The sequence below is a fragment of the Calidris pugnax genome, unplaced genomic scaffold, assembly GCF_001431845.1.
Source record: "Calidris pugnax isolate Ruff unplaced genomic scaffold, ASM143184v1 scaffold24, whole genome shotgun sequence".
Taxonomy (NCBI): domain Eukaryota; kingdom Metazoa; phylum Chordata; class Aves; order Charadriiformes; family Scolopacidae; genus Calidris; species Calidris pugnax.
The window spans coordinates 40457603-40484791 of NW_015090922.1; the positions used below are offsets into that span (position 1 = coordinate 40457603).

The window sequence follows — 27189 nt, forward strand, 5'->3', positions numbered from 1 at the left end:
TTATGTTGTTGATTACATCAATTTTCAACTTTGGTGTGAAGGAAACCTTCCAAAGCACTGGTTTTCAATTTGTGGGCACTGTGGGGAGTTGACAACGGAGAAAGATTGAAAACTGCTGCTGTATAACATAATAGTATATGCATAAATCACTTTGGCTCTACCGCAGTGAAAATTCACAAAGTAAAAACATTGAGGTTTCACAAAAAGAGGCAAACTAACTGCTAAACCTACTTTGCTTTGGCCCATAGACATTGCAGACGTAGCAGGTAGAGTTTGAGGGTTGGAACCCTCAAATAGGCCAAAGTACAGTGTATTTCAGCCTGGATGTAATTACTTCTGGTCTCTTGCCTTTTGCTCACCCCAGAGCCTTGTTTTTTTGCAGATGGACCAGCTGCGTATCCAGTCCCGGTGCAGAACACCAAGCCACTACTTACTGTCAGCTTCACGTCGGGAGACATCAGTTTAATGAACAACTATGATGACTTGTCTCCTACTATCATCCGCTCAGGGTTGAAAGGTAGAAAAGGAAGCCATTTCACCCCCTTCCTATGCTCTTTTTGTCTTGTATATTTAACGAATGTGTGCATGGGCTGTGTTTTCGCGGTTGTCTCTCCTAACCCAGAAGCCCTCAGCCACCGTTATTACCATTTCCAGCAGTGACACCTGCTGGTGGAAGAGCAGCTCTTGGCTGATAGAGGTTTTGTGTTGGACAAAAAATTTTCCATTTTTGAGATTGTATTTTTATGGCAGTTCTGTAGAGCAAATCGATCTGTTTGCCGTTTTCCAGCTGAATGTGCTAATATGTTTATGCTTCTTTGTGTGAACGCCTCTGCTACATAATGCTTCCTTTGCATCTTTAATTCACAAGGTCTCCTCCCATGCTTTTGGTAGCCAGGTATGAATTGCAATTCTGCTTTGACTCCCACAAATTTTGAAAACTTGCTAGAACTATTAATTATTGAGGAGAGTTATACTGAGAAAAGGAAAATTCCACCGATCAATTACTATACATCTTGCTAAGTGATGTGCGTGAATGTTTGTAAGATCAGTATTCCATGTCAAATCTTTAGTTCATTGTTCTTACTTATCAGAAAAGTCCCTTGCTTTGCCAACACTCTCAGTACAATTTATGGTGCTTTGCCTGGAGAGAAGTTTTAATTCACTACAGCACATAAGCACATACTTAAATATAGGTTCCATTGATTCTTTTTCATCTCCACAGATAAATTAGTTTTATATTAGATTTTAAAAAAATAATAAATGAAGCTGTTGGAGCAGACTCTTAACTATTCTGTAACAGTAAGATATTTTGGGTGAAAAGTTGCCCTAACACCAGCCCAATAATTTTTGAGTGATCCACTATGTAGGGTAGCCTTATGTTAAAAAAATCACCCTTGAGGTTTCCACTCCTGCTTCCCTCTGTGCCAACACAAGAAACACATGGCTGGCAAAATGTAGGATCTGGGGCGACCCTGTCATCCAGAAAACTTCTTCAGCTGAAAGGACACCTAAAGTCTGGGAAACTGGAACCAATTAAGAGAGGCTCGTTACATCCACCAAGAGGTGTTCCCAGCATCTCTACAGAGTTATAGTAAATAAGATAGGAAGTATTCTTGAGTTGTCATCTAATCTGGCTTTCAGCTGGAAATAGTAGGAGAAACAAACTCCATCTTATTCTCTGTTTAGAGTTGCAGGGCTGTCTTGCTGAGGATGTCTGTCCTGATTCTCTTTCCCTGTTGACTTTCACTAATGGAAGAAAGATTTTTAATTTAATTTAATTTAATTATGTCACCCTCCTCTAACAAAGTATTAATGTACAAGCCACAGTAGAAATATTTCTTACGGTTGTAAATATCACTGACATCACTAGAAGAAGAATGTGCAACATCTTGCTGGATTGGGAGTGTGTATGAGACAGAGAGAGAAAGGAGATTGGGATATCACTGTCTGTTGTTTTGAAGCTGCCCATTGTACAGTGGAAAGTATTTTGCATGTACCTGTCACATAGACAAAAACTTTTTCTCTACCTTCTTATCAAATTATTTTTCAAGTGACTGTAATTTTACAGCTTGTTATCACGTGCAAGAATGTGCAGAACCTCCCAGTTCAGGGCCTCCATCCTCTCCAGCTGCTTGGTATTTTGCTGAGAGTGGATGGTCTGCAGTATTGTGTGGGAGTCTTAATTCATGTGTTTCTGTTTGAAATCTGTAAGTATTGCTTTGTGGTCTTTGCAGCAGATGCCCTTGTCTTTATGGGCGGCTGTAGGCTTCTCAATGTATTTTTAAAGCAGGCAACTATAAAACTAGTTCAAGCATTACCAATATATTTTTGCTGTTCTACTAGCTTTGCATAGCTTTCATTTTACTGGGAGTATTCATATGAAATTGATGTAAAAAACACCATTTGCTGTTGGATGAGAATTTGATTACCCAAATACAAGTTCTTATTTTCATGCATCTTGAACATTCCTGGAAGCTTTACCAGTTCTAGTGGAGGTTCTGAACTGTTCAGTTGTATTCCTTCTGGTTTTTTATGCTTTCTAACTTAGGGATTCTCAGGATGCTGCTACCCGCAGACCTGCTGAATTGCATCTACTACTTGCATTAGTTGGCTACAGCTACTACCTGCAGAGCTATTTAGGTTGCTGTCTACTCACAGTTCTAGTGGAGGTCCTGAACTGTTCAGTTGTATTCCTTCTGTTTTTTTTACGCTTTCTAACTCAGGGATTCTCAGGATGCTGCTACCTGCAGACCTGCTGAACTACATCTACTAATTGCATTAGTTGGCTACAGCTACTGCCTGCAGAGCTATTTAGGTTGCTGTCTACTCAAGGTTTGCTGATATACATACCTGTAGTGGCTGGCAAGTGGTTAAGTACTTTTGAGGGATGGCTCTGATTCACTTGCAGACTGTTACCCGAGGTGAAACCTCCATCTGATTTCTAGTCTCTGTGCTCGCGTTGAGACCTGGTTATCAGTTGAGCTGTTTTATGTCAATTGTAGAAGACCCCATTGGGTCTTCTAGTGCAAGCAGTGCTGTAGAGCCACCCTGTCCCAGGAGGATGCTGCAATCCACAGCCCAGTCCTTTCCTGCCTTTGCAGCAGCCTAATTCTAGGGGTTTTGAGAGAGAGAAAGAGAAAACTGCTGGACACAGCTATCCCTCCTCTTCCTCTTGGTATGGGGACTGACTGAAAGTTTTACCTGAAGACGTATATCTAAAGGAGACTGTTTTTTCACTTTGGTCTCTGTGCAGTTAATCCAGTTACCAAAAGTGGAGTTGATCCGTTTGCATCATTGATTTCCAACCTGCCTATTGTTATACTCTCTGAGAAAGATGAATAAATGCCCTTGTAGATAACTTAGAGGGCTGAGGACTAAGAGAAAAAAAAGAAGCATACAATGCCTAGCTGTGCAAAAATTATCCTGAGGAACATGAGTCTTGCCTCTGATATGTACAGAAGCATAATTCCCATGAGAAATATCAGAAAGTTGAAATAATACAAAACCATTTTAAATTGCACATGAAAGTCCCTGAAAATGACAGGTTGACAACTTGAAACAATTTTGAGATCCTTCCTGCCAACTCTCATTTCTCTCCTGCTTCTTCATTTGAAGACAGCTTCTCGCCCACAAATGTCTTCAAAAGGTTCTTGGCAGATTGAGCATCCCAGAGCACAAAAGTTTTGTCTTTACCTTCACTTTGTCTCAGCACAAAATAGCTGCCTTTCACCTCCGGTTTGAGAGTCAAAAGGCTTAAAGACTAGCTCAGTATTCCTTGCACATGCAAATCTGCCTGTGGAACACAAGCAGAAACACAAAATACGGGTTTGGTGCTCTTGTTGCAGTGTGACAAAGAGCTGGAGGATAGAAGGGTTTGAAATTAGCATCCCCAAATTAAGCTGTGGGCGTTCCTCATCATGAGGTGCCTGTAAGAGAAGCAACTGATATGTATATTCATATCCGTGTATATGAGAGACTGAGCAGTCCCTGTGTGCTTCTGGCAATCTCCTACGAGACAGATGAGTAGATTTTCACAAGTCATGTGTCAAAAGAAAACCTATGACACGAAGGCCATCTGTATTTCTGGACAAAAATCCAAAAGTCTTTCTCGTTTGGTGTTATACCAAAATATAACTCTAGTTTGAGTGATGCTAAAAGTTATATTCAAAGCAGTGAGAACATGAGGCATTGCCCAATATGCTGCTTTTTTGCACTGTAGGCCTTTCCAGACAAATACTCTGCTCTCTACTGCTGCTGTCTTAGTCAGTGAGGTTATTTATGTGCATATTAACTTAATTCCAGTTATTTACCCCAAAGATGTGCACAGGATCTTCCACATCAGTTCTAATATCTCTAATAAATTCTTGTACTTAGGAGCAACCACTGATTACATTCTAGACTCACCATAGAGAGAGAAAAATGAAGGGTTCTTACACATTTTTTGCAATTTACAAAATAAAAGATAAGTCATTCTCAGAAGTGCATACGGTGACATATTTGCTACTATTTTGATGAAAGGATTTAGGTTGCTAAGTACTTAAGTAACCTTTGAGAGCATGATTTAGCTGTTCAAGTCACTTTGCAGCATCTGGAAACGCTGTTCCTACCGATTGTAATCAGTGATTATTGCAAACTGTCTTTGCAATTTCAGACGTGGTGGTACAGTGGTGCACACAAGGAGACCTACTTGCTGTAGCAGGCATGGAGAAGCAAGGCCAGCTGGTTGACCTCAGCAATGGTTCCCTGTTGAAGAGCGCGCTTGTCAAGTTCTACAACGTGCGCGGGGAACACATCTACACTCTGGAGACACCTGTACAGGTAGGAGGGACTTTTAAAGTCAGTCCTCAATGCTTTTGCTGACATGCTTTTCCCGAATCAGCTCTTGGCTATGGACCTGCAATGTGAAAAGGTTTACAAAATGTAAATGTAGCCTGTGCTAGGTATTGTGCAGACATACAATGAGAAACAGTCTGTTTCCCAAAACCATTGGGCCATGAACAGACAAGACAGAAAAAGGAAATTCTGTTGTTTTATGGATAAGTGACTGAGAAGAAAAAGCTGGATAACTTGCTTGACATTGTAGCAGAGCCAAGAACTGGAAAAAATATTCCAAGTTCAGTGTCATAACCTCAAGATTATTCTCTCTTTGTTTTTGCTGCAATTTTGTAAAGCACAATAAGTGGATCTGATGCAATATTCTACTTTTTATGGCATCAGATGGAGAAGGATGAATCAGAAAGTCTTGTTTCTGTTCCCACATTCTGTACAGAGTTTCACTGTAACCTCGGTCGTGTTAGTTGACAAGTAAATGTCAACACATGGTCTGTGTGCTGCTTAGGAGCACGATACGCTTCACGGGTCTTTGCCGATATTTCAGAACCCAGCTGAATGTCACTCCACAGTTTATTTCATTTCTTGCAGAATAGGGCTGACTCCGTTCTGATTTCTGACTGTTACTAGACTGTTAATTAATTTATAAAATCTTTGAAATCTAAAAGTGAAGGAAAGTGCTATATATATATTCACTTAATTATGATTAATGATGATACCATTTATTATCGTTTCTTTTTCAGTACCATGATCTGGGACGGATACAAAAGGATGATGTAGTAAACCAGCTGCTGAGCTTTTGTGTTTGCTTATATTTAGCATTAACCTGTGCTTATTAACGTTAGCACTCTAATTTAGATAGAATTCTTTAGTTTTGTAATGTATCAAATAATGTTCTCTAAAGCCAACCTAAATATGTGCAGTGACGTCTAATGCTGATTTAGGTGTCTAAAGGACTTACCTATACATACAGCTTTATGGTCTTAAACCTAGCCTTTTCAGCAAAATTTGCACAGCCCTTTCTTCTCTGGATCCATTCTGGAGAAAACATCTCCATACCAGTGTTGCTTATTCCCAGACCAGGTAAAAACCAGACTTCCTTCTGTTACTTCAGTACCAGAACATCGTGTGTCCGTGTTAGCTGTTGAACTGGTGTAACACTCCGGTGTCAAATGGTGAAATGAAGCTGTGGTTCGAGCAGTGGAGCTGATGGGGTCGTGTTGCTGTAAGGTGTGCATATTTGCAGGCTCATCTCTTGCTGCTCTCTCTCCCACTTTGTTCCAAATCACCTCAGATGCCTTCATTTCCTCCAGCTCTCCCTGTATCCCATCAACTTGTTGTCATATTTTCAGCTCTTCTTTCTCCTCTACTTAATCAACTGGGAGAAAGCACATATTGTGGCTGATGTGAGGGCTAATTATTCTGCGAGTACTTATAGGACAACTGACAGGTCACGCAGAACAGGTAACTGCCAAGTTCCTACTTGCACTAGTTCCTACTAGGTTCACTATTTCTCATAGAGAGAGTACTAACGTGAGGCTCTCTGCTCTTCCCAGCTGCTAATTTTCCCTGAAATTGCAGCATTTTAACATCACGGAGATTTCTTCGCCCTTTATCAACTTCAGATGAAAAGCCAACAGCTTCAGGTTGGAAGTGAAGGGTGGGTGGAGGTGGCAACCACCAATTAATAACGCAATCACGCAGTCTCATTTCCGTAGGAAACCAGGGTAAAAATAACACTCAACCTCATGTATTTGTGTTTATTAAAAAACTGTGTGCATAATCCTGCCTAAAATTAGAGCCACTCCTTTCATTAGTTAGTGGTTATTCTCTTTATTTGGTGCATTTAAATTCTTATTTACTCAGCTGCAAGAAGAAGCGAGGGGTCTTTCAGGACACCTGTGTCTGCTCATGTGGACTTTATGCTTCTGTGTACTTGAATGCTGGTCTAACGGTATTGCCAGCTAAATGACAGGTATGCTAGAACATTGCTAAGGATTTGGGTTACTCTCCAAACCAGATAAAAACTGCTGTTGCATGAACATTGCTAGTAACTTCTGTTATTCCGTGCCCCTGCTCCAGAGATGGCAGCGAGTCAGTGGTCCCAGTAATTTGTCTGATGACAAATTCATCAGAGTAAATTCATTAGTTTTCTGTACCATGACAGTCAGCCTTCTAATGGGATTTTATAAAATTTGACACTGGGTACTAAATAAAAGAATTGGAGAAAAGAAAAGAATTTCCTTATCTCCAACTCTTCTGCTAAAACTGTTTCTTCTGAAGCAAGCAAATGTGTGACTGGAAAAGTACATTTATTCTAAATGAGCACTGATCCGAATATAAAGGTCAAAAAGGGAAAGCAACAATGAACATAGAAAATAGTGCATTGCAGGTGCAAAACTGATTTTCCCCATGGTCCTCTGTTCCAATTCTTTGATAAAGCACACGTCTGAAAATTTTATCAGTAAGATACACTGAACTGTCTTTGTTTCTGCTGTTTGTCTGTCCTGAGTGACTTTGGCAGGATATTCAGGAAACAAGATATTTTATTTTTTATAACAAAGCTCAGTCTAAAGCTGACGTAGGATTTATATGCAAGTTGGCTGGAATGTTACCTAACATAAAGTCACTGCAAACCCCAAGGAAGAATAGATTTGGGTACCGCGGGTGACTCATCTTGATGATGACTTTTGTCATGGATCCCTTCAAGGTGTTTTATCTGCCACCTTCCCATCTAGCTTTAGTATGGTTTTGGCATCTTCTGGCTTAATCCAAATGAATGCAGAGGCTTTACATGAAAAATAGCGTTCATAAACAGAGGGGTATAGCTAGCACAGTGTAACAGTCTCTCTTGTTCCTTGCTCTGGGCTTCAGCCTGTCACCCTGACGTGCTGCAGGAATGTATTTACAGAATATAGTGGGAAGAGCTGAAAAAGCATCAGTAAGGGTTGGGCAGATATTGAACTTCTGCTACACCTGTTTTTTGAACAGGTGAAATCAACCTGTTGTGAACCTTGAAAGAATGATGAAAAGACTTCAGAAGGGACTTCAGAATGTCACACCAGGCTTTTTTATCTTGTTGGAAGCAGTTCTGTGAATACTGAGTCCATGCTGTGACTCCGAAGAGTTGATACTGGTTATTTATTTTATACAAAGCGCATATCTTTAAGGCTGTTTATCAGATGATAACTATTCAAATATACACTATCAATTTCTGTGAAACTTAGCTCTTACTACACTCACCTTTGTGTACATGAACACAAACCTGATGCACAAAACATGCCCAATTCTTTTAGCTGGCAGTCCTGCTTTTTCAACGTTTAAAAATATGATTACAACAGCAGGCTGCCCTCCTGGTCATAAATTTTTATTGGAAGAATATTAATTTCTGCCATTATTTGTTAAATCCTCACCACCTTTCCCTGGCATCAAGCAGGGATGAGACTTGTGTACATGAACACAAACCTGATGTACAAAAAATGCCCAGTTCTTTCAGCTGGCAGTTTTTTAAGAGTCCTGCTTTTTCAACGTTTAAAAATATCATTACAACAGCAGGCTGCCCTCCTGATCGTAGTTTTTTTATTGGAAGAATATTAATTTCTGCCGTTATTTGTTAAATCCTCAGCACCTTTCCCTGGCATCAAGCAGGGATGAGAATAATCATCTCATTCAAGACTATTTTACAGTCTTGCTGAATCTGTTTACCAGAAATGCTGCAACCCAGTTCTGTCACTTCAGAACTTCTTGTCTGATGTGCAGATGGGTCTTTATTATATCAACTAACCGTGCCTGTTCTTGCTTCTGAGTGGGTGAATAATCATCTCATTCAAGACTGTTTTACAGTCTTGCTGAATCTGTTTACCAGAAACGCTGCAACCCAGTTCTGTCACTTCAGAACTTCTTGTCTGATGTGCAGACAGGTTTTTATTATATCAACTAACCGTGCCTGCTCTTGCTTCTGAGTGGGTACAGCTGCTTCATAGCTTCCTGGTTGAACTTTAAACAGAGAAGTCTTCCACAGGATCAGTTCAAAATGACCTCACTGCCAGCTGAAACAAACCTGTGAAGTTTTTCTGTCTAACGGTTCAAAGTTGTGGCTTATATTTTGGTTCCTTATCCGCTTTTTTATCATTTTCTTTTTTGTATGTCCCAGAGAGGACATGGGGAACAAGAACATGGATTTAGAAACCCTGATGTTGATCTCATTGGGTCTTTATTATATCAACTAACCGTGCCTGTTCTTGCTTCTGAGTGGGTATAGCTGCTTCATAGCTTCCTGGTTGAACTTTAAACAGAGAAGTCTTCCACAGGATCAGTTCAAAATGACCTCACTGCCAGCTGAAACAAACCTGTGAAGTTTTTCTGTCTAATGGTTCAAAGTTGTGGCTTATATTTTGGTTCCTTATTCGCTTTTTTATCATTTTCTTTTTTATATGTCCCAGAGAGCACATGGGGAACAAGAACATGGATTTAGAAACCCTGATGTTGATCTCATCTATACACCTAGAATTCTACAGTAAATTTACATTACTGATGATTTTATACCACTGTGTAATTGTTGTAAGAACAGTTTAAACCTTAAGTGCAGTCAAGAAGAAAGATAAAAGTGAACTGAGCCCCACATGTTCCAGAATCAGTTGTATAGGCAACAAGATTAGATGCAGTAAAACTCTAATTGCATTTTTATCAGTGTAATATTTTAAAACCCTAATTCAAAGTGGTATACTAAAGGCTAAATCTTTATGGGAGAGGTTTCCAGGCGTCTTTGAGAAGACCCACTTGCTGTAAACCTTCTGCTGTGAGTAGCATCATCTTTCACAGCATTTCATGGGCTGCTTCTCTGCTGGAAATGTCCTGGCACCTGAATGAATTAGATTTAAGATTTCTCCAGCTGTGTAAAGGCATTTTACTAAGGCCTGAGAAGGAGAGTGAATTTTAGGTTAAATTCAGATCAAAAGGCTTTGAGAGAAGAGGCTGCCTTTTATGTTACCCAGCTGGGCTGACCTTGCTTACTTTGTCTTCATTTGTTTCACATAGTGTTCAGGTTTGTTGCTTCTGAATTAACATAGCCTTTCATTTATGTCATCTGAAATTAATCCTGTTTAGCTGCTATTGGATGACAACAAAGCTTCAAGAAGAGTTTATTTTCTTACAGAAGGAGAAAACAAAAGCAGCAGTTTAGAACTAGCTGGTGAAACATTATTTGGGATATCATTAAGGACCTTGATCTTTTCCACGTAGGCCATAAGATCATCTCTGACTGCTGCAGAAGTGGATCGTGATCAGGACTGGAAAATGGAGACAATTGTCTAAGCAAAGACTCATTCTGCTAAAATGGAATCTCATCATTGTATTGAAACCATAAAAAAAACCCCCAACTGTAGAAACAGAGAGGATGTAAGAAACATTTGCAAATCAAATAAGAGTGTGCTACGTGAAACGTCATGTCCTTCTCCCAAGTCACAGGTGATAGGACAGAAGGAAATGGCCTCAAGTTGCACCAGGGGAGGTTCAGATTGGATATTAGGAAAAATGTTGTCACTGAAAGTGTTATTGTGCATTGGAGTGGGCTGCCCGGGGAAGTGGTTGAGACACCATCCCTGGAAATATTTAAAAGACAAGTTGACATAGAGTTTAGTGATATGGTTTAGTGATGTTTTTTTATAATATTTAAAAGACAGGTTGACATAGAGTTTAGTGATACGGTTTAGTGATGTTTTTTTATCAGCTAGGTTGATGGTTGGACTAGATGATCTTAAAGGTCCCTTCCAACCTAGACAATCCTATGATTCTATGTAAGGCCACAGCAGCGTAATTTCTGACCACATCATAGTCTTTCTTCCTTTTATCACCATCAATTCGTACTAGTTAATATTATTCCAACTGTAAATATGGAGAACTGAAGAATGAGGGAGTTGCGTTACTTTCCAGCAGCCATCCATGAATGCTGTGGCAGTGTGGAGATGTGCACACACAATTCACAAGAGCCAGGTGGGCACTGCAGCCTCTGCACCTTCCAGCTTCTCTCTGAAAAAAGCAGAAGGAAAAACATGTGTCTCCATGTGAGCAGCCTAAAGTGAGAGAAATCAGGCAAAGCACATCAGAGTTTTCCTCACACGTACCGTTTGCTAGATACTATTTTGCAGTTGGGTTCTTCCTCCTGAGAAAAAAACGCACTTGTTGCTGGGCTTTCTGCCCCAGAATATCATTTTTATTTCATTACCAGTGGGACTCCCAGTGCCAGCAGCCAAGGGACTAGTGCAAGCAGCCAGCAGGCCCCATGGCTCAGGATTTCTGAGCTTAAGGCAGGCAGCAAGAAACAGCTTGACCAGTGTTTTCACTGACTGAACTGCATACAAGTGATGAAAGGTATTGTGTTCTCTCCTGTAAGATGAGTAGATGAGTGACTAACAAGAAGCAACCACAGATTCTAAGCAGGAATATCCATTCCTGCATGCTTTTCTAAGGGGAGTTGACTTCCCAGCTTGGGTGTACAGGTTTGAGTGGATGTAGCTGACTTTCAAGCCCACTCAGAAAAAAAATGGTAAAAGAGCTCCTTGTTGGCTGCTTTTTGAGATACGTTTTCAGTCAATATTTCTCTTGATAAAACATCTCATTTTTTTTGCCCTTTACCCAATTATTTCTAATATATAAATATCATAGAGCTAAATCCTATCTATGTGTAGAAGTTCCTACATGTTAGTATTTAAGCCCTGGAATTCATTCAGGTGTTTGCGGTTTGTGCTGAGACTTTTCAAAACCTGATGGAATTTTTGTATGCAAAGTGAGATTAGAAATCATCATTAGACTTTATTTTTGTAGCTGCATTTCTTTGTTCCTAGCAGAAAAAAAAATGTGCAAACATGGAAAGTAAAATTCTTCTGTGCTAGAATCTGCTTGTTCATTTTCTAACAGGTGCAATATGGGTATCAGCAACTTTTTTCCTTTCTCTTTTTGCTAAAACAATGTAAATAAGTGGATGCTTTATGAGGAGCAATACTCTTTTGTTGGATGTTGGAGTTCAATTGTTTTTTTCTCAGCAGAGTTTGGCCAGCTCATAACTGACTTGCTGCAGTAATTGATTCATATCCCTTGTCCTTCAAGGGAAAGAGTGGGAAGTGTAGTTATTGAAAAATATTATTGGAGCAGTACATTTAAAGGTCAGGTCAGATCTGACATTTGGGTGATCTTTTATTTCTCCAAGCCTGTAATGACAGGCTAATTTTCCCTGAACCTCATCTTAAATCTTAGCCTTTCAGCACAAATGAAGTGTTGCTGGATATTAGGCTTGAGGAGTGCTGGGGGACTGACCATTCTGTAGAAGAGGAAGGCAAAGCTTGTTGGTGAATTGGTAAGCAAAGACAAACCAGGATGGGACAAATGCTCTTCGAAGAGATTAAAAATGCTAAAATTAAAACCTGTGAGGTGTGTAGGGAGACTGAACCTACAAATGTAGGAGTAGAAATGTCATGATTTACAAACAGTACGACACTCAGGTATTGTTGTGTGTGTGCATGTATTTAAACATGCACCCACTCACATATTGTTTACATAAAAACACGTAAACAGAACATAAGGGAATCAGACGTAGAGAAGTTTAGAAGATAGCTGAGCTGTGGTTGCCTGTTGGGAAACTGTGGTGAAATCATGCAGTGGAGGCAATGTCTTTCGACTTCTGACTTTCAGCTTCACAGTGCTGCGTTGCCAGAGATCCCATCCAGCATTTCAAAGCTTGGGAATATGCTTAAGACTGCAAAGGTTCTTGCACTGGTGCTGCCTGCATCTCTGCTCTCCTTTGTATGCAGCGGTAGCCTGAGGAGAGAAGTGATTATTTGGATCTGGATGTGATATATTGGGTTATAATAGCTGCAATACTAGACTTCATGGCAGGGCTGTCCAGGTGTGCTGTTTCAGGTTATGATAGCTGGGATATTAGACTTCTTCTTCTGGCATGAAGCTCTATCCAATAAATAAACATTTGTGTGCTGAGTCACATGCTTGTTTGTTCCTTCCCTGTATTTATAGGTAAACTTTAATTGATGCAAGGTGAACACAAGGATGCAGTTTGGATCCCATGGTAATGATCAGGTAGATAGTTGTGCCCATGCTGGAATTCAGCCCTTGAGGTAATCAGGGTCACTTCTACTGATGCCTTTCTCAGGCTGTCACACAGTAGATGTGGCAGGTTCCTAACTTGCCTTTATTTTCCAAGCAGCTTGAACTCTCTCATTACTGCCAGACAATATTAGGGCTGAGCCACACACTCAAATCATGACAATACCAATCAGTAAGGGATACTTTATGTGATATCTCACCAGATTTAAGGCTGTCCCACAGATTATGATAATGACAAGCCATGTAATAATTACTGATGGTACACAAGGGATTTTTCACTTCTTTTAAAGTTCTTTGCTACAAAATGCCTTTAGCAATTACTGTGAAAATCACAAGGTTCACATGTTGCTGCTGCCATTTGCATATCAGTCAGCCTGAAGCTTCGTGCCTCCATGGAAGTATGTGTGTGTGTGGTGTTGCCTGGATGTAATGAAAATGGAGCTGCTTCATGCCTCCCACTTTAAAACTAATATTTTCCTTGAAATTTAAATCTAGGATAAGATGACTTTAGCAGGGCAGATCTTTTCTCTGGAAAAGTTATTTCGTCCAACCGTTTATCTTGATGATGGACATTGATATAGTGCTGTGCAGCTGCATTCTGCTTTATATCATTCACATGAAAACATCTTGTCCCCGTTTCTCACCTTTAACCATCTTGAATTTGTAACTGAAGGGAAAGCTTTTTTTCTCCAGGCTAGATTAGTAACTTCTGGTTACCTCATCTAACCCAGGTATCTGGGTACCGTATTACTAGAGAGGAGTGAATAGAAGTTACTACTGGTGGTGCCTTGACTCTTGTCTTCTGTATAGTTAATTCTAGTTTGGTACATCTTGTGAAGAGCAAAGATATTCCAAAGAGACCCTGAGCTTTCAGTAAATACAGTTCATAATTTAGATGAAAAACATGTTTGCTTAAACTTTTGAGTGTCATGGATTGTGAAAAGAAGGGACCCCTTCGCAGGAAGGAGCCAACCTTTGGTAGTTCACTGATTACAGGCCGCTGCACAGTATTCATGGTGTGAGAGTTTTGCATTGCTTATTTGTGTAGAGAGAGCAGCTATGGAATTGAAATTTCATACAATATGTGTACATTTGCAAATAACATGTGCTTTGAAACACAGAAAGCAGGAGACCACAGGTGGATGCAGCTAACACTCGTGAAGATGTTTCTCACCTTTAAGCATCTTGAACTTGTAACTGAAGGGAAAGCTTTTTTCCCCAGGATAGATTAGTAACTTCTGGTTACCTGATCTAACCCAGGTATCTGGGTATCATGTTACTAGAGAGGAGTGGATAAGAGTTACTACTGGTGGTGCCTTGACTCTTGTCTTCTGTATAGTTAATTCTAGTTTGGTACATCTTGTGAAGAGCAAAGATATTCCAAAGAGACCCTGAGCTTTCAGTAAATACAGTTCATAATTTAGATGAAAAACATGTTTGCTTAAACTTTTGAGTGTCATGGATTGTGAAAAGAAGGGACCCCTTCGCAGGAAGGAGCCAACCTTTTGTAGTTCACTGATTACAGGCGGCTGCACAGTGTTCTTCATGGTGTGAGAGTTTTGCATTGCTTATTTGTGTAGAGAGAGCAGCTATGGAACTGAAATTTCATACAATGTGTGTACATTTGCAAATAACACGTGCTTTGAAACACAGAAAGCAAGAGATCACAGGTGGATGCAGCTAACACTCGTGAAGAGCAAAAGTAATAGTGATAGGGCTATAAGAGATCACAACAGATTGGTGCTTTACATTGAAAAGTTGGGGTTTGGGAAGACACTAGAGAGCTCCTTGCAAGCACAACCCAGTATTCTCACATCAACTCTTAATGTTCATGCAGCAGGGAATAATGTCCAAAGCAGCGTTTGTTTATTGTTATTCTGCTCCTTGTTCTGACACTTAGTACTAGTCACCCCTGACTCTTTCTGGTTTTACTGTCAGAAATTTGGACATTTCTGAATGTAGACCAGCAGAAGACAAAAGGCCATTGTCTGTTTTGTTCCTCGTGCTCTTTCACAGCTCATTTCCTTTGGGAATAGTTCAGAAGAGACACTGTGCAGCAGAAGACTCAGTGCAAGACAAGAAAGCCAATTGGGTTTTATCCGCTAGTTTACAAAGTGTCTATGGGCATCTAATTTAACTTTTCCCTTGTAAAATGTGAGCCATCAGCAGTGGATGAGGATTGATTAGATGACTGAAGAAATGACCTGGAGAGGGCATCAAAAGATGTGTTGTAGCACTGTGTGACTTTTTAAGTCATTCGTCCTGTCTAGGTAATGAATTTGGTGGACAGAGCTTTAAGCCTTGTGAGTAAAAAGCACTGTATACACATCAACCACTCTTATCGATAACTTCAGATGTTCACATTCTTCTCCCTTCTTGTGGGCAATAGCATTTAAGTTTCTGGAAGACTTGGGTAACACGATTGGTGCTGGATTCATGCAATCACTTGCTGTGCAGCTATCTTGGAGTAGGTGTACTCTCTTTGAAAGTGGTGTCCTTTTCCTCCCCACGCAGCGTCCCATCATCTCCATCTGTTGGGGTCACAGGGATTCCCGCCTGCTGATGGCTTCTGGACCTGCCTTGTACGTTGTCAGAGTGGAGCACAGGGTCTCCAGCCTGCAGCTGCTGTGCCAGCAGACCATCGCTAGCTGTCTGCGGGATGACAAGGACATCAGCAAACTGACCCTGCCTCCTCGGCTCTGCTCGTACCTCACCACTGCCTTTATACCAACAATCAAGGTAAAAGGAAAGAAAAACGCGTGTGTGAGAGGGAGAGGAAAGGGTTGCTTGATTTCCCCCGCTCCTCGCTGCTCCTAAGTGACAATGGATGAATTCAAAGATATTATAATTATCATAATTACCATTTTAAAAGCTTGACTAAGGGTCATTCCTGCCTTCTTCAAGAGCCTACTGATCCGTTTGGTGACTATTAAAACCTGAGAGGAAGGCTGACACGTGTTGATCTGTGTTATTCCATGGGGATGGCCCATCCGAGGGTAAAATATGCTGATGACTCACAAAGACTTCTGAAGAAGCTCACGCTGATGATAATATTGTGTCACAGTTATAGGAGGGATTCAAAGTGGTAAAACTGTTGCTTCCCCTACTTGATAGATGAGTCCTTATATTGCCAGAAAAGTTATACTTAAAACTTGTGGCTGCCTGAATATTTCTACTGGCAGTGAGTTCTGCTAACCCTACTGCTCCAACAGTGCTATGGGAAAAGGAATCAAATATTATGCCTTTTCCTGTACGACACGCAGAGCCATCTGCTCAACCCCTTTGTTTCATGGTTTTGCCCTCAGTCACATCTCAGGATTTCCAAACTCTCTATCACTGCCTGTAAACTAGAGCATTAGCTGGGAAATGCCCTATATTCAGACGTATATTTTTGTGTTCCATATTTTTTTGTGTATGTGTTGTAGCATTCTCTTGAGCTGGTTTTAGGTCCTTGTTAAAACAACGCAGAGCTCGAATAACTAATTTGCAATCAGCGGAGTTGGTTGTAGGGGTGTGTAGCTGAGAGGCTGAAACAGGGTTCCCAGAAGCCACGTGCCCTTGCTCTTTCATGGGTGTCTCTTGAGCCTCCTCAGCACTGCTTTATGCTTTACCCTGGCTCTTCCCCAGCCCAAATACTCCCACCTACACTGTCACGGAGTTGGTTGTAGGGGTGTGTAGCTGAGAGGCTGAAACAGGGTTCCCAGAAGCCACGTGCCCTTGCTCTTTCATGGGTGTCTCTTGAGCCTCCTCAGCACTGCTTTATGCTTTACCCTGGCTCTTCCCCAGCCCAAATACTCCCACCTACACTGTCAGCCGTGCCTCCAGTGCCTGGCAAGGCACCCTCTTCCCTGCATACATCCCTCTTCCCCCTCCAGCTTGAGGACTACATTACAGATCTCTCTTCAGCCCATATCCATCTCACCAGGTTAAGAGGTTCCTTTTTCCCCCCTACATTTCTTTTCAAATATTTTCATTTTGAAAGAAACTGTGTTGAGTTATATGCATTAGTAGTGTCTGTGTCATACAGGCCATCTTGTCCTAGACAAAAGCAGTCCAACTGCTTTAGGGAAGAGCTCTTCATGGATTAATACATGGTGTGCTGGAAACAGGGCAAAGTAACCCACTCTGAGCTTTGTGCTCATACTTCTCCACATTACACACAAATAGGCCCTCAGCAAAGATGGCTCATGTGCTTGGAAGTGATACAAGAGGTAGAAGCTTCTTTCTGAGCTGACAGCATTGTAGCATAGTGGCATAGCACGTACCAGCACCAACCCAGAAGGGGAACCTGAGTGGCCAAGTTCACTTGGGAGCCCCAGCAAGAGACAAGGTACTCTGAGACTTAGACCTGACCATGTTACCCCAGTTAAAAGAGAAGTTTGTGATAAAGCTGGGACTTGAATACAGCTTTGTTGTCTAATCAGTGTTCTATACAAATGAAATACAGCTTTGTTGTCTAATCAGTGTTCTAACCACAGAGCCATCCTTCCTCTTTGATGTAACTAATTTTAGTTTTCTGTGTACAACTGCTTTTGACCTAAATAAACAATACACAGCCACTTTGTCTTGTGTGTGGGTCCTGCAGAACTCACACGTTAGCCTGTACTAATCTTGACCTGCCAAGTTAGAGTTGGGTTCAAATTCAGTTAGCTGTGTTAGCATTAAGTCACCACAGAAAAAGAAACCAAACAATAACCTCTAGGAAACTTTCTCTTTCCTTCCTTCATTTAATTAAGCCTCCTATCCCAGACCCAAACAATATGAGAGATTTTGTCAGCTACCCAACAGCTGGTAATGAACGTCTTCACTGCACGATGAAGAGGACAGAAGATGACCCAGAGGTTGGTGGTCCATGTTACACCCTGTACCTGGAATACCTTGGAGGACTGGTGCCTATCCTGAAGGGACGTCGTATCAGCAAGTTGCGGCCAGAGTTTGTTATCATGGATCCTAAAACAGATGGAAAAGCAGGTAGAACTGAATTGTTGCTGTGTATAAAAAATGGTTTAGAAAGACTTTAGATATTGAAGTTAATATAAAGAGTTAAAGAAAATCTATATATGCAACACAGAAGGTGGCATCTGATATTTTTTTTCTGATGCAAAAAAAACCTCTTCAGCATTACCTAGGCTCAAGCCTCTGAAATCATACCATGCTGTCTTCTGTTTTACAAAAGGGAACTTCTTGTATTTTGAATGGCAGGGAATACATTGCTAACTAGCACAAGATACTCTTTTGTCTCGATTTTGAAGTTGATTCAATGCTATTCACCCCTCTAAATCATGTTCATTTGAGTTTGAACCACTGGATATTTGGAGTTGGTACTAGGCAGAGTGTAGAACGATTGATTGTATCTGCATAGCTTTATCTCACCTGGTGCCTGTGGATTGGATTTATGTTTCTGGTGACTGACAGTTGTAACTGATACCAGTTTTCCAAAGCAGCACTTATATTTTCTGGGGCCTGTCTTGATAGATGAAATCTATGGAAACAGCTTGATTTCCACTGTGATTGACAGCTGCAACTGCTCTGACTCCAGCGATATCGAACTGAGTGATGACTGGGCAGCAAAGAAATCTCCCAAAATCAGTCGAGCTAGCAAATCACCCAAGCTCCCCAGGTAATCCTTTCTTGCACATTTCTTCCTCAATATCTGCATAATGGCCACAACTCAGCACTACACCTTTTTATGGATTAGTGGAAGATATATTGTATCGGGTAGAACTGCTGTAAGCTTGTTAAATGAATTGGAAGGCATCCAGTTCCAGTTACTGCAGCAGTGTCAGGCCTTATATATCTTGAAACTTGACCTATAACTCTCCATCCTGTAGACTCTACAGTCTTCATTAGTCACTTGGATGACACCATACCAGTTGTCTTCATTACATCTTTACATTCAAATACATGAATTTGGTGCATTTCTGCATGCCCATCGATGATTCTAATAATTGCTTTATATGCAGAATCAATATAGAAGCTCGCAAATCTCCAAAGATGTCCCGAGCTGCGCAGGAGATATCAAGATCACCGAGGTTACCAATAAGGAAACCTTCTATTGGTTCACCAAGCCTGACCCGAAGAGAGTTTCCTTTAGAAGACATTACTCAGGTATTGTGCACATTGTGACCGGCCCTGAGTCCAAATGCATCTGCTTTCAGAGGCAGCAAGTTGTGATATAGATCCAATGATCACTAGTAAAATTTTTTTATTTAATTACAGCTACTAGATAGAAAAATTAAGAATTGTATCTTCCAGTTCAATGTTAATCCTGACATCACTAACTTCTGTCAGTGTGAATCCATGTGAGAAGCTTTTTTCTAGGTGATGTTGTTGGCTGTTCAAAAGCATATGTGAAAATGTTTCTTATTCAGTTTCTGAGAGCTGTCCTAATGCCACCATAGTTCTCTGCTTTGTTAGGAATCTGCAGAGACAAGGAAATGCTTCAGAGGGCCACGTGTTCTCTATGTCATAATTATGTGGAATGGCCTTAATTGGAAGGCAGGCAAGGGATTAGCACTTCGTGATCTTTGTGTTGTTCATGTCCTGTAGATAAATGAAACTTAGCAGGCTGTAGAACTGTCTGGGTTACATTTGATTATACCATCCTGCGTTCCTTCAATTTTGCTTTGTTTTATTTAATTTGGTTTTTTTTCTGCTCTGTCATTTTACTTCTTCCTCTCTAGTGAAACATTCTAGGTGAGTTACACAGCAGTGGTGGATAGGACCAAAAGTCCTTTGAGTAGGGCAAGAGATCAGAGGCTTAGGTCCTGCTCCTGATACTGATGGCATAACTCTTGGCCTTTGCAAAAATCTTTTGATCTTTCAGACCCATAATTTGTATCACTATGGAAGCAAGAGATTTGGGAAGCTGCTTTGGAAGCTCCAGGAAAAATATGTTTACCATTATGAGTAATTAATTTCTTTCTTATTGTTCTATAAAGTGATTCTTAAGCATAGAACCAAAGGGTGTATTACTTTCTGAAATAAAGAATCGCTGCGCTTTTGTGCAGGAGAAGCAAGTGTCTGAAAACAGACAACCTATTCTCACTAAGGAGCTGTCAGGTTGTTCCGTTCCTCAAGAGCTTTAATCAGCCTATGTAGCTGTTGTATGCATCATTTTTGATGGTGTTCAGATATCAAAATGAGACTTCCTAACGACTGGGTATAATAGGTGCTAGATAGGCACATTAGGCTGTTTCGATAACATAAAAACAAGAGAAGCTGAAATTGCATTATCACTTGCAATAGCTTGATTGCTCTGCAGGTTTTTATTAGAGCTTGATACAGATTTTATTAGGTGAAAATGATCTTGTTTTTGCTTTGCAGCACAACTACCTTGCTCAGGTCACATCTAATATCTGGGGAACCAAATTTAAAATCGTGGGTTTGGCTGCTTTCCTACCAACTAACCTTGGTGCAGGTAAAAGTAAACTCTATTGGTTTTTTGCATCTCCAACTGTCTCTAATAAACAACAAACTTCTGCCACATGATTCTTTTTAAGTGATCAAAAGGCTTCTATAACAAAGCACTTATTTTCTGTGGACAGTAGGGATTAGATTTTATGAAATTCACTGCAGCTAAAAGAGATTAAAGTCTATAAATGCAATAATGGAATGATCAATAATATGTTAAAAATCTCAGTTGTAATAAAAGATTAATTAACAGTCAGTCCCAGACCTTTATTCTTACAGGTTTTTTCAACAAATCCCAAACAAATAAAGAAAATTTTTGCAAGACAAAATTCAAAGACAAAATAAAATCACAGGTTTTAAGTTACTGTAATAGAAATATTTTTAAAACTCACAGTTACAGTGATTTAGCTACTGATTATACCAAAATAATGTTAAAAAAGCTCTTACAACATCATGCTCAAGATTCTTCAAGTCACTGCATAGCCTTGTCATACGGTTCTTTTGCTGGAGCATCAGTAAACTGATGGCTTTCATTAAAAGTAGCAGTTGTTTAGGTTTTGACCTTTTTCTGGGTACACCAGTTCTCCCTACATAGTCCTGTTAAAAGGAGGAAGGCTAAAGAACAGGGTACCACCGAGCAGAACTGAATTGAAACATTAATGCAAGTGTAGGAATTTTACAAGCTCTTTGGAAAACTTACTTTTTCCTATGTTGCGTTGTATAGTTAAGGCAGAACTACATAATGATGCCCTGGATGGAAAAATAGTTAAATAGATATTTTTTGTGGCTATATTGACTACTATTAGACAAGAAACAGAGTCCCAACTACTGGGGAGAGGACCTTCTCTAGGCAAAGGTTGTTCAGGTTCCAGGCAAAGGTTGTTCTAGCAGGACATTGTCACCATGGGGACAACCAGTGCTACTACTATAAGGCAGTGGCACCTTCTACTTAAGAAAGTTACTGGGGAGAGGACCTTCTCTGGCCCAGGCAAAAGTTGTTCTAGCAGGACATTGTCACCCTGGGGACAACCAGTGCTACTATGATAAGGCAGTGGCACCTTCTACTTAAGAAAGTGTTGTGGAAACCCTCAGGTTTGTTCCATCCACCCTTTTCTTTCAAGTAATTTATGACTTTCTGACACCTGCATTTGCAATGGTTGTCAAAAGATAGTGTAAGAATGACCCTACTGGGTCAGGCCAGAGGTCGTTCTAATTATCTCATTATCAGTGAGAGGATACGTAGGGAAGGATGTAAGTATAGGGTAAGTGTGTAGTGATACTTCCTTCATATAGTGTAAGAATGACCCTACTGGATCAGGCCAGAGGTCATTCTAATTCTTTCATTATCAGTGAGAGATATGTAGGGAAGGATATAAGCATAGGGTAAGTGTGTAGTGATACTTCCTTCAAATGTTCTCCCAGTCTCCACTGGTTCGAGTCCCAGGGAATTCCTGAACCAGAAGGGGGTTCTTTATATGTAGTAACCCTCAACAGATTTCCTTCCTGAGAGCTTTGCAGTTTTCCCCTAAACTCATATAAATCAGTAGCATCCCATGGTGAAGAGTTCCAAAAGTAGAATGGAAAAATTATTTCCCTTCTGTAAAAATAGATGTGAATACAAGATGAATTAATTTATTATTTCTACAGATTATTTAACTACAAAGATGCTGCTTCTATTTAAAGAGAAATAGCTGAAAGTAACAGTCTCTTTTATCCTTTCTATGCAGCGTTACATAGTGATTTGGCTAAGAATGGCCCTTACATGCATTTATTCATTAATACATCAAATAAAAATAGTCATAGCCCTCTGTGTGCTTTGAATTGATTCTTTCTTAGCTTTAGATGCTCTTTGTTTAACAGATCTTAATTTTTTTTTTTTTATTTCTTGTTATACTCTTTCTCCAGTAATATATAAAACCAGTTTGCTGCACCTGCAGCCCAGGCAGATGACAATATATCTCCCAGAAGTGCGGAAGATTTCAATGGACTACATTAACTTGCCTGTCTTTAATCCAAATGTTTTCAGCGAAGACGAAGATGATTTACCAGGTAAGGAGGAGCTGGAGGTCTGCCATGTTATGGCTTAAGCTAGATGGAGGCCATTTCACTTGTGTCACTAGCCCTCTCTATTAAACACACAAATCTAAATCCCGCAGTCTGATGGGGTCTTGTAGAACTGAATTAGAATAAGGCTATGGATGTTTTCTAAAATATGTGGAAAATATAATCCATATAGAGCTGCTACATTTCAAGTTCATTGGAAAATTAATCATCATCTATTTCATTCACTTAGAATTCTCCGTAGACCAGAGCCTTGTTTCTGCATCTTTGTAGGACAGAATTGTAATGTGTTGGAGACCCAAAAGGGTAGTTCTTGTGACCTGAGGGCAGCAAAGCACAGCCTGGTGATGGGAGCCTGGGTTGGAGGGCAGGTCCTGTCAAACTCAGCCACCCGTTGAGGAGTGATAAATGACCATTTGGATTTTTGTCAATACCAAGTCTTACAGAGAGGCTAAAATACTAAACTAGTCTATAAACAATGGGGATCAGGAAGAATTTCTCATTTCACTGAGGTGTAAGGTTCAAGCAGAAGATTCAAGCAGTGTAGGGAAAGGCTTGGGTGCAGGTGATGTGAATGTGGCAGGTAAAAGGGCTAGAAGTACTCAGAACCTCCTCCAATAAAAAAAAAATAAATCATCATACCAATAAAACTAACAAATAATAGACAAAAAGATAAATTAATACATTTTCAGAATTTTTACAGCCGTGAGGGATTCCTGTTGCAAGGATTTTGGAACTACAGGAGTGGCCGTCGTGCCAGTACCCTTTAAGGAGGAAGGAGTGTGAGCACTGCAAAGCAATTAAAGCCTTATGCTAGAGTCTATTGAAATAAATGGAAATACTCCTGTTATTTCAGACCAAGGTTTTGACTGCTGAAAGCACCAAGGATTGTGTCCGAACCAAGCATCAGAGTAGTCCTCTAGACTTCTAAAGAAATACTCATATACTTATGAAGCCCATTGTTTCACAGTTTGAGGCTTGGTTTGCCTAGACTAATTTATGTCTGCATTATATTCACCCATAGGATCTGAAAGAAGTCATAGAGACATTGATGATTGTATCTATATATTATGCATAGGAAGCACTCAACATTTTCTATTATGAAAGATGGTTCAAGCTGACAAAAAGTAATACAAAAATTAAATAGAAAAAAAAAGTTAATATAAAGTTTTCACATCCCTTCCTTAAAATTGAATTAGATCTGCAATATCAATTCCTTTTATAATATTAAAAGAGCTGAAATGGTACGCAGAACTGCAGGTTAGTGAGCACCAAATATGTAGGGAATTGTTAGAAAGTTTTGTTACAGCTCTTTGAGAAGGCTTGTAAAAGAATCAGGCTTCCCTGTCCTCTATAACAGCCTTCCTCTTCTTGTCCACTTTTTTGTTTCTCTTCTCTTCTAAAAAGTCATTTGTGACTTAGCAAACAGAGGCTACTTAAATCTTCAAAAACATTTTTGGAGATATCCTTTCTTAAAGCCTGCATATGAAGGAAAAAAATGCCGTATACTAATGGGAAAAAATATTGCAGTGTAAATAATGATTACATGATAAATTTAAAAAAAACATAGTAGAAAGCTGCTCTTGAGCAGTGCAATGTTCACAGTGAGGTGCTCTTGGGACAGGTGCTTTTTAATGTAGTCCGTAAAGATTTGGCAAGGCAACTGGACAGTGAATTGATTTAACTTGCAAATTATGCAAACAAATAAATTAAAAACCATTGGAGAAATAAAAAAAAAACTGGGTTTAAACACTTTGGGATATTAGGCAACACCGCAACGAATGAGATTTTGTTTGATAAGGCACATAATAGCCTCGACTGGGTTGCTCAAGCCAAGCTAACGACTAAAGCTCAGTCTCTGGCAGATGAGTTGCTAACCTGCAGGCAACAGGACTAGAGAATGGCCAGCCAAGCACAGAACCACGCGGCCTTAGGGTCAGTTAAATTTATCTGTCAGTCTTCTTCTAAAGGAATGGACAGAACTACCTCAAAAATTTGGCAGCGTAGCCACAGACCTCGGTAGACCTGCCACATTCCTGGCTCATGCCGATAAAAGCCTAATGCTGTCGAAAATGTAATTACAGGGCATATGTAGATGAGTAGAATTAATTAATTAGAAATTAATTAGGAACTGGGCAGTGGCTGGAGGAGTCCTGACTAATGGATCCCTTCCCTGATCTGGTCTTGCAAATCAGAGGTCTCCACAGAATTTGGCACACTTAAATGATCCTGGATATGACTCTAGGATCCTGGATATTAGTCTAGTCTCTTTTCCTCCCATAAACCTGCTGATGCAACTTGTTTATCATTTTCCATGTCTTTTATACTGAAAAACTAATAAAGAATGTCCTTGGGGGTTTTAATACAGTATTTACTGTCTCCCCTCATTATTATATTTTTTTTCCTTCTTATCTTGACTTCTGCACCTGTACTTGGTTCCAGTATCCTCATTTTCCTGCCATACTCCAGCTTTTCAGTGGTAGTTCCTGTTGGAATCACTCTCATCACTTTTTGCAAAACAAATTGCAAACAGTTGAGCAAGCTCCATGCTTCTACTTAAAATCATCAGAATTGGCTTCTTACCTCAGTGCCCCTTGTTCACCACCACCACGTGTGGGAAACTTTTCCTATATACATTTGCTTCTTTTCACATTTCTAATTGCAGCCTGTCCAAACATTGATGCTGAAGTTGCCCTGACTGCAGTACCCACTTCTTGCATCTTTTTGGCTTCTCATCTATTTCCCCACATCTCTTCTGCACAAATCTTCTTTCAAGAACTTCTATAAATTTTGTCTGTATTTCATTCCATCATATTCCTCTCTCTCTCTTTGTTTTACCTTCTTTTTGCATTCCTGGTTCCTTTGTCACCCACTGTACTCGAGAGATAATAATATATTCCTTTTGTCAACTGTTTGTTGACAACAGGCTCATTGAGTCTAGGGGCATCATACTAGATATTATACATACAGTGCCTTTGGTGCAGGTCTTCCACTTTCTTTTTCTTTTCCTCCATTTGTTTTTTGGTTTTTTTGTTGTATTGGGTGACAACAAACATCCAAGTCAAAATTCATAGCTGCTGTCTGATGAACTTGGCCCAGTGATACCCGACTGGCTCTGGAGGGAGCCAGCTCTGGCTGGCAGTGACTTTTTTTGTGCCTCACCATCAGGTAGCAGCAGCCCTAGAGGAAGTCAGGAAGCCACGTTAGTGGTCCTAGGACTAGGGGTTAAAAAGAGAGGGCTAGGACCAGGGGCAACCATGGGTTTCTGAGTGGATTATCCTTTCTATCGTTTGTTGATTTATTTACTATCAAAAAACCCTCTCTGAAAACTAGTGAGTCCCAACTCAGCAAAGCTTTTCTTGATTGGAGTAGAGGTAATTAAAGTTGGATGACGAGCGAGTGGTAATTCAGATTTTGAAAGTCTATGGGAATGGTAGCGTAGCCTGAAAGCGTCCCTCCCAAGAAGTCACTTTTTATCAGCAGCTATTTTACAAATAAATATTGTGCAATGGGAATCAATGGAAACAGACTGGCTTACTCGTGCAAACTAAGGTCTGATCCATTGATTTTGGGGTCTGATAGCACTCCATCCAAATGCAGCAGAGTGTTTAAGCAAGTACGTGAAGGTAGCAGGTAAAAAGTCAAAGGTGAAGTGGAGCGACAAAGTACAAAAGGCGCGGAGTGTTTTTTCTTCTAACAAGCGTCAGAAAGCAATTTCCCCCAGTTTCTGAACTTTACGTAAACGCTGCCATGAAATTTTTCCATTAAACCTTTCTAGCGGCCCGCATGTTTCCTCAATTATAGAATCATAGAATCATCTAGGTTGGAAGGGACCTTCAAGGTCATCTAGTCCAACCATCAACCCAACTCTGACAAAAAAACATCACTAAACCATGTCCCCCAGCACTATGTCAACCTGTCTTTTGAACACCTCCAGGGATGGTGCCTCAACCACTTCCCTGGGCAGCCCATTCCAATGCTTGATAACCCTTTCAGTGTCAAAATTTTTCCTAATATCCAACCTGAACCTTCTCTGGTGCAACTTGAGGCCATTTCCCCTTGTCCTGTCACCTGTGACTTGGGAGAAGAGACCAACCCCTGCCTCTCTACACCCTCCTTTCAGGGAGTTATATAGAGTGATAAGGTCTCCCCTCAGCCTCCTTTTCTCTAGGCTGAAAGAAAACCCCAAAATACGTATTTGAAATAGTGCTTCAGGAAAATACTCTATTTATTGCTCGTTACCCAACTATGTGCCCAGCAAAGGCTTGTGGCCACTCGCCCCTCCAGGCCTGGGCCTGGGGCTGGGACTGGGGTGGCCCAAGGGGCCCATGGGGCTGGGTTGGCGGGTGACATGCTGTGTTGTTCGTTGCAGTGCCCGGCGCCCCCGGAGCCCCCGCCAGCAGCCCGCCGTGCACCGTCAACATCCCCATCGCCCCCATCCACAGCTCGGCCCAGGCCATGTCGCCCACCCAGAGCATCGGCCTGGTCCAGTCGCTGTTGGCCAACCAGAACGTGCAGCTGGACGTGCTGGCCAATCCGCCGGCGGAAGCGGGGGGTGAGGGGGCGGGACCCTTCCCAGGGGCTCCAGGCCGGTTCCCCGGCCCCAGTGCTGGGCCGCTGGTGGCGGGGGCACTGACCGGGGGGGACATGGGCCGTGCCGCCCCCGTGCCACCCCCTGCCCTCGCCCCGCCACCGCCGCCCCCCGCACCCCCCGCCATCGCCTTGGCCGACCTGCGGGACCACAGCGACCGCGAGCACGAGCCACCGCCC

At 40.9% G+C, this 27189-nt stretch overlaps 1 protein-coding gene across 1 annotated transcript in view; it reads left to right on the forward strand.

The window, feature by feature from the left end:
• Window positions 1-27189, forward strand: part of TULP4 (tubby like protein 4) — a 165410-nt gene that overhangs the window by 128528 nt on the left and 9693 nt on the right. Inside the window, exons 6-14 of the mRNA XM_014950511.1 lie at window positions 383-517; window positions 4652-4818; window positions 15460-15684; window positions 17682-17916; window positions 18421-18565; window positions 18909-19053; window positions 20272-20365; window positions 22264-22407; window positions 26792-27185. Coding sequence (XP_014805997.1) covers window positions 383-517; window positions 4652-4818; window positions 15460-15684; window positions 17682-17916; window positions 18421-18565; window positions 18909-19053; window positions 20272-20365; window positions 22264-22407; window positions 26792-27185 — 1684 coding nt within the window. The remainder of the gene's footprint in view (window positions 1-382; window positions 518-4651; window positions 4819-15459; window positions 15685-17681; window positions 17917-18420; window positions 18566-18908; window positions 19054-20271; window positions 20366-22263; window positions 22408-26791; window positions 27186-27189) is intronic.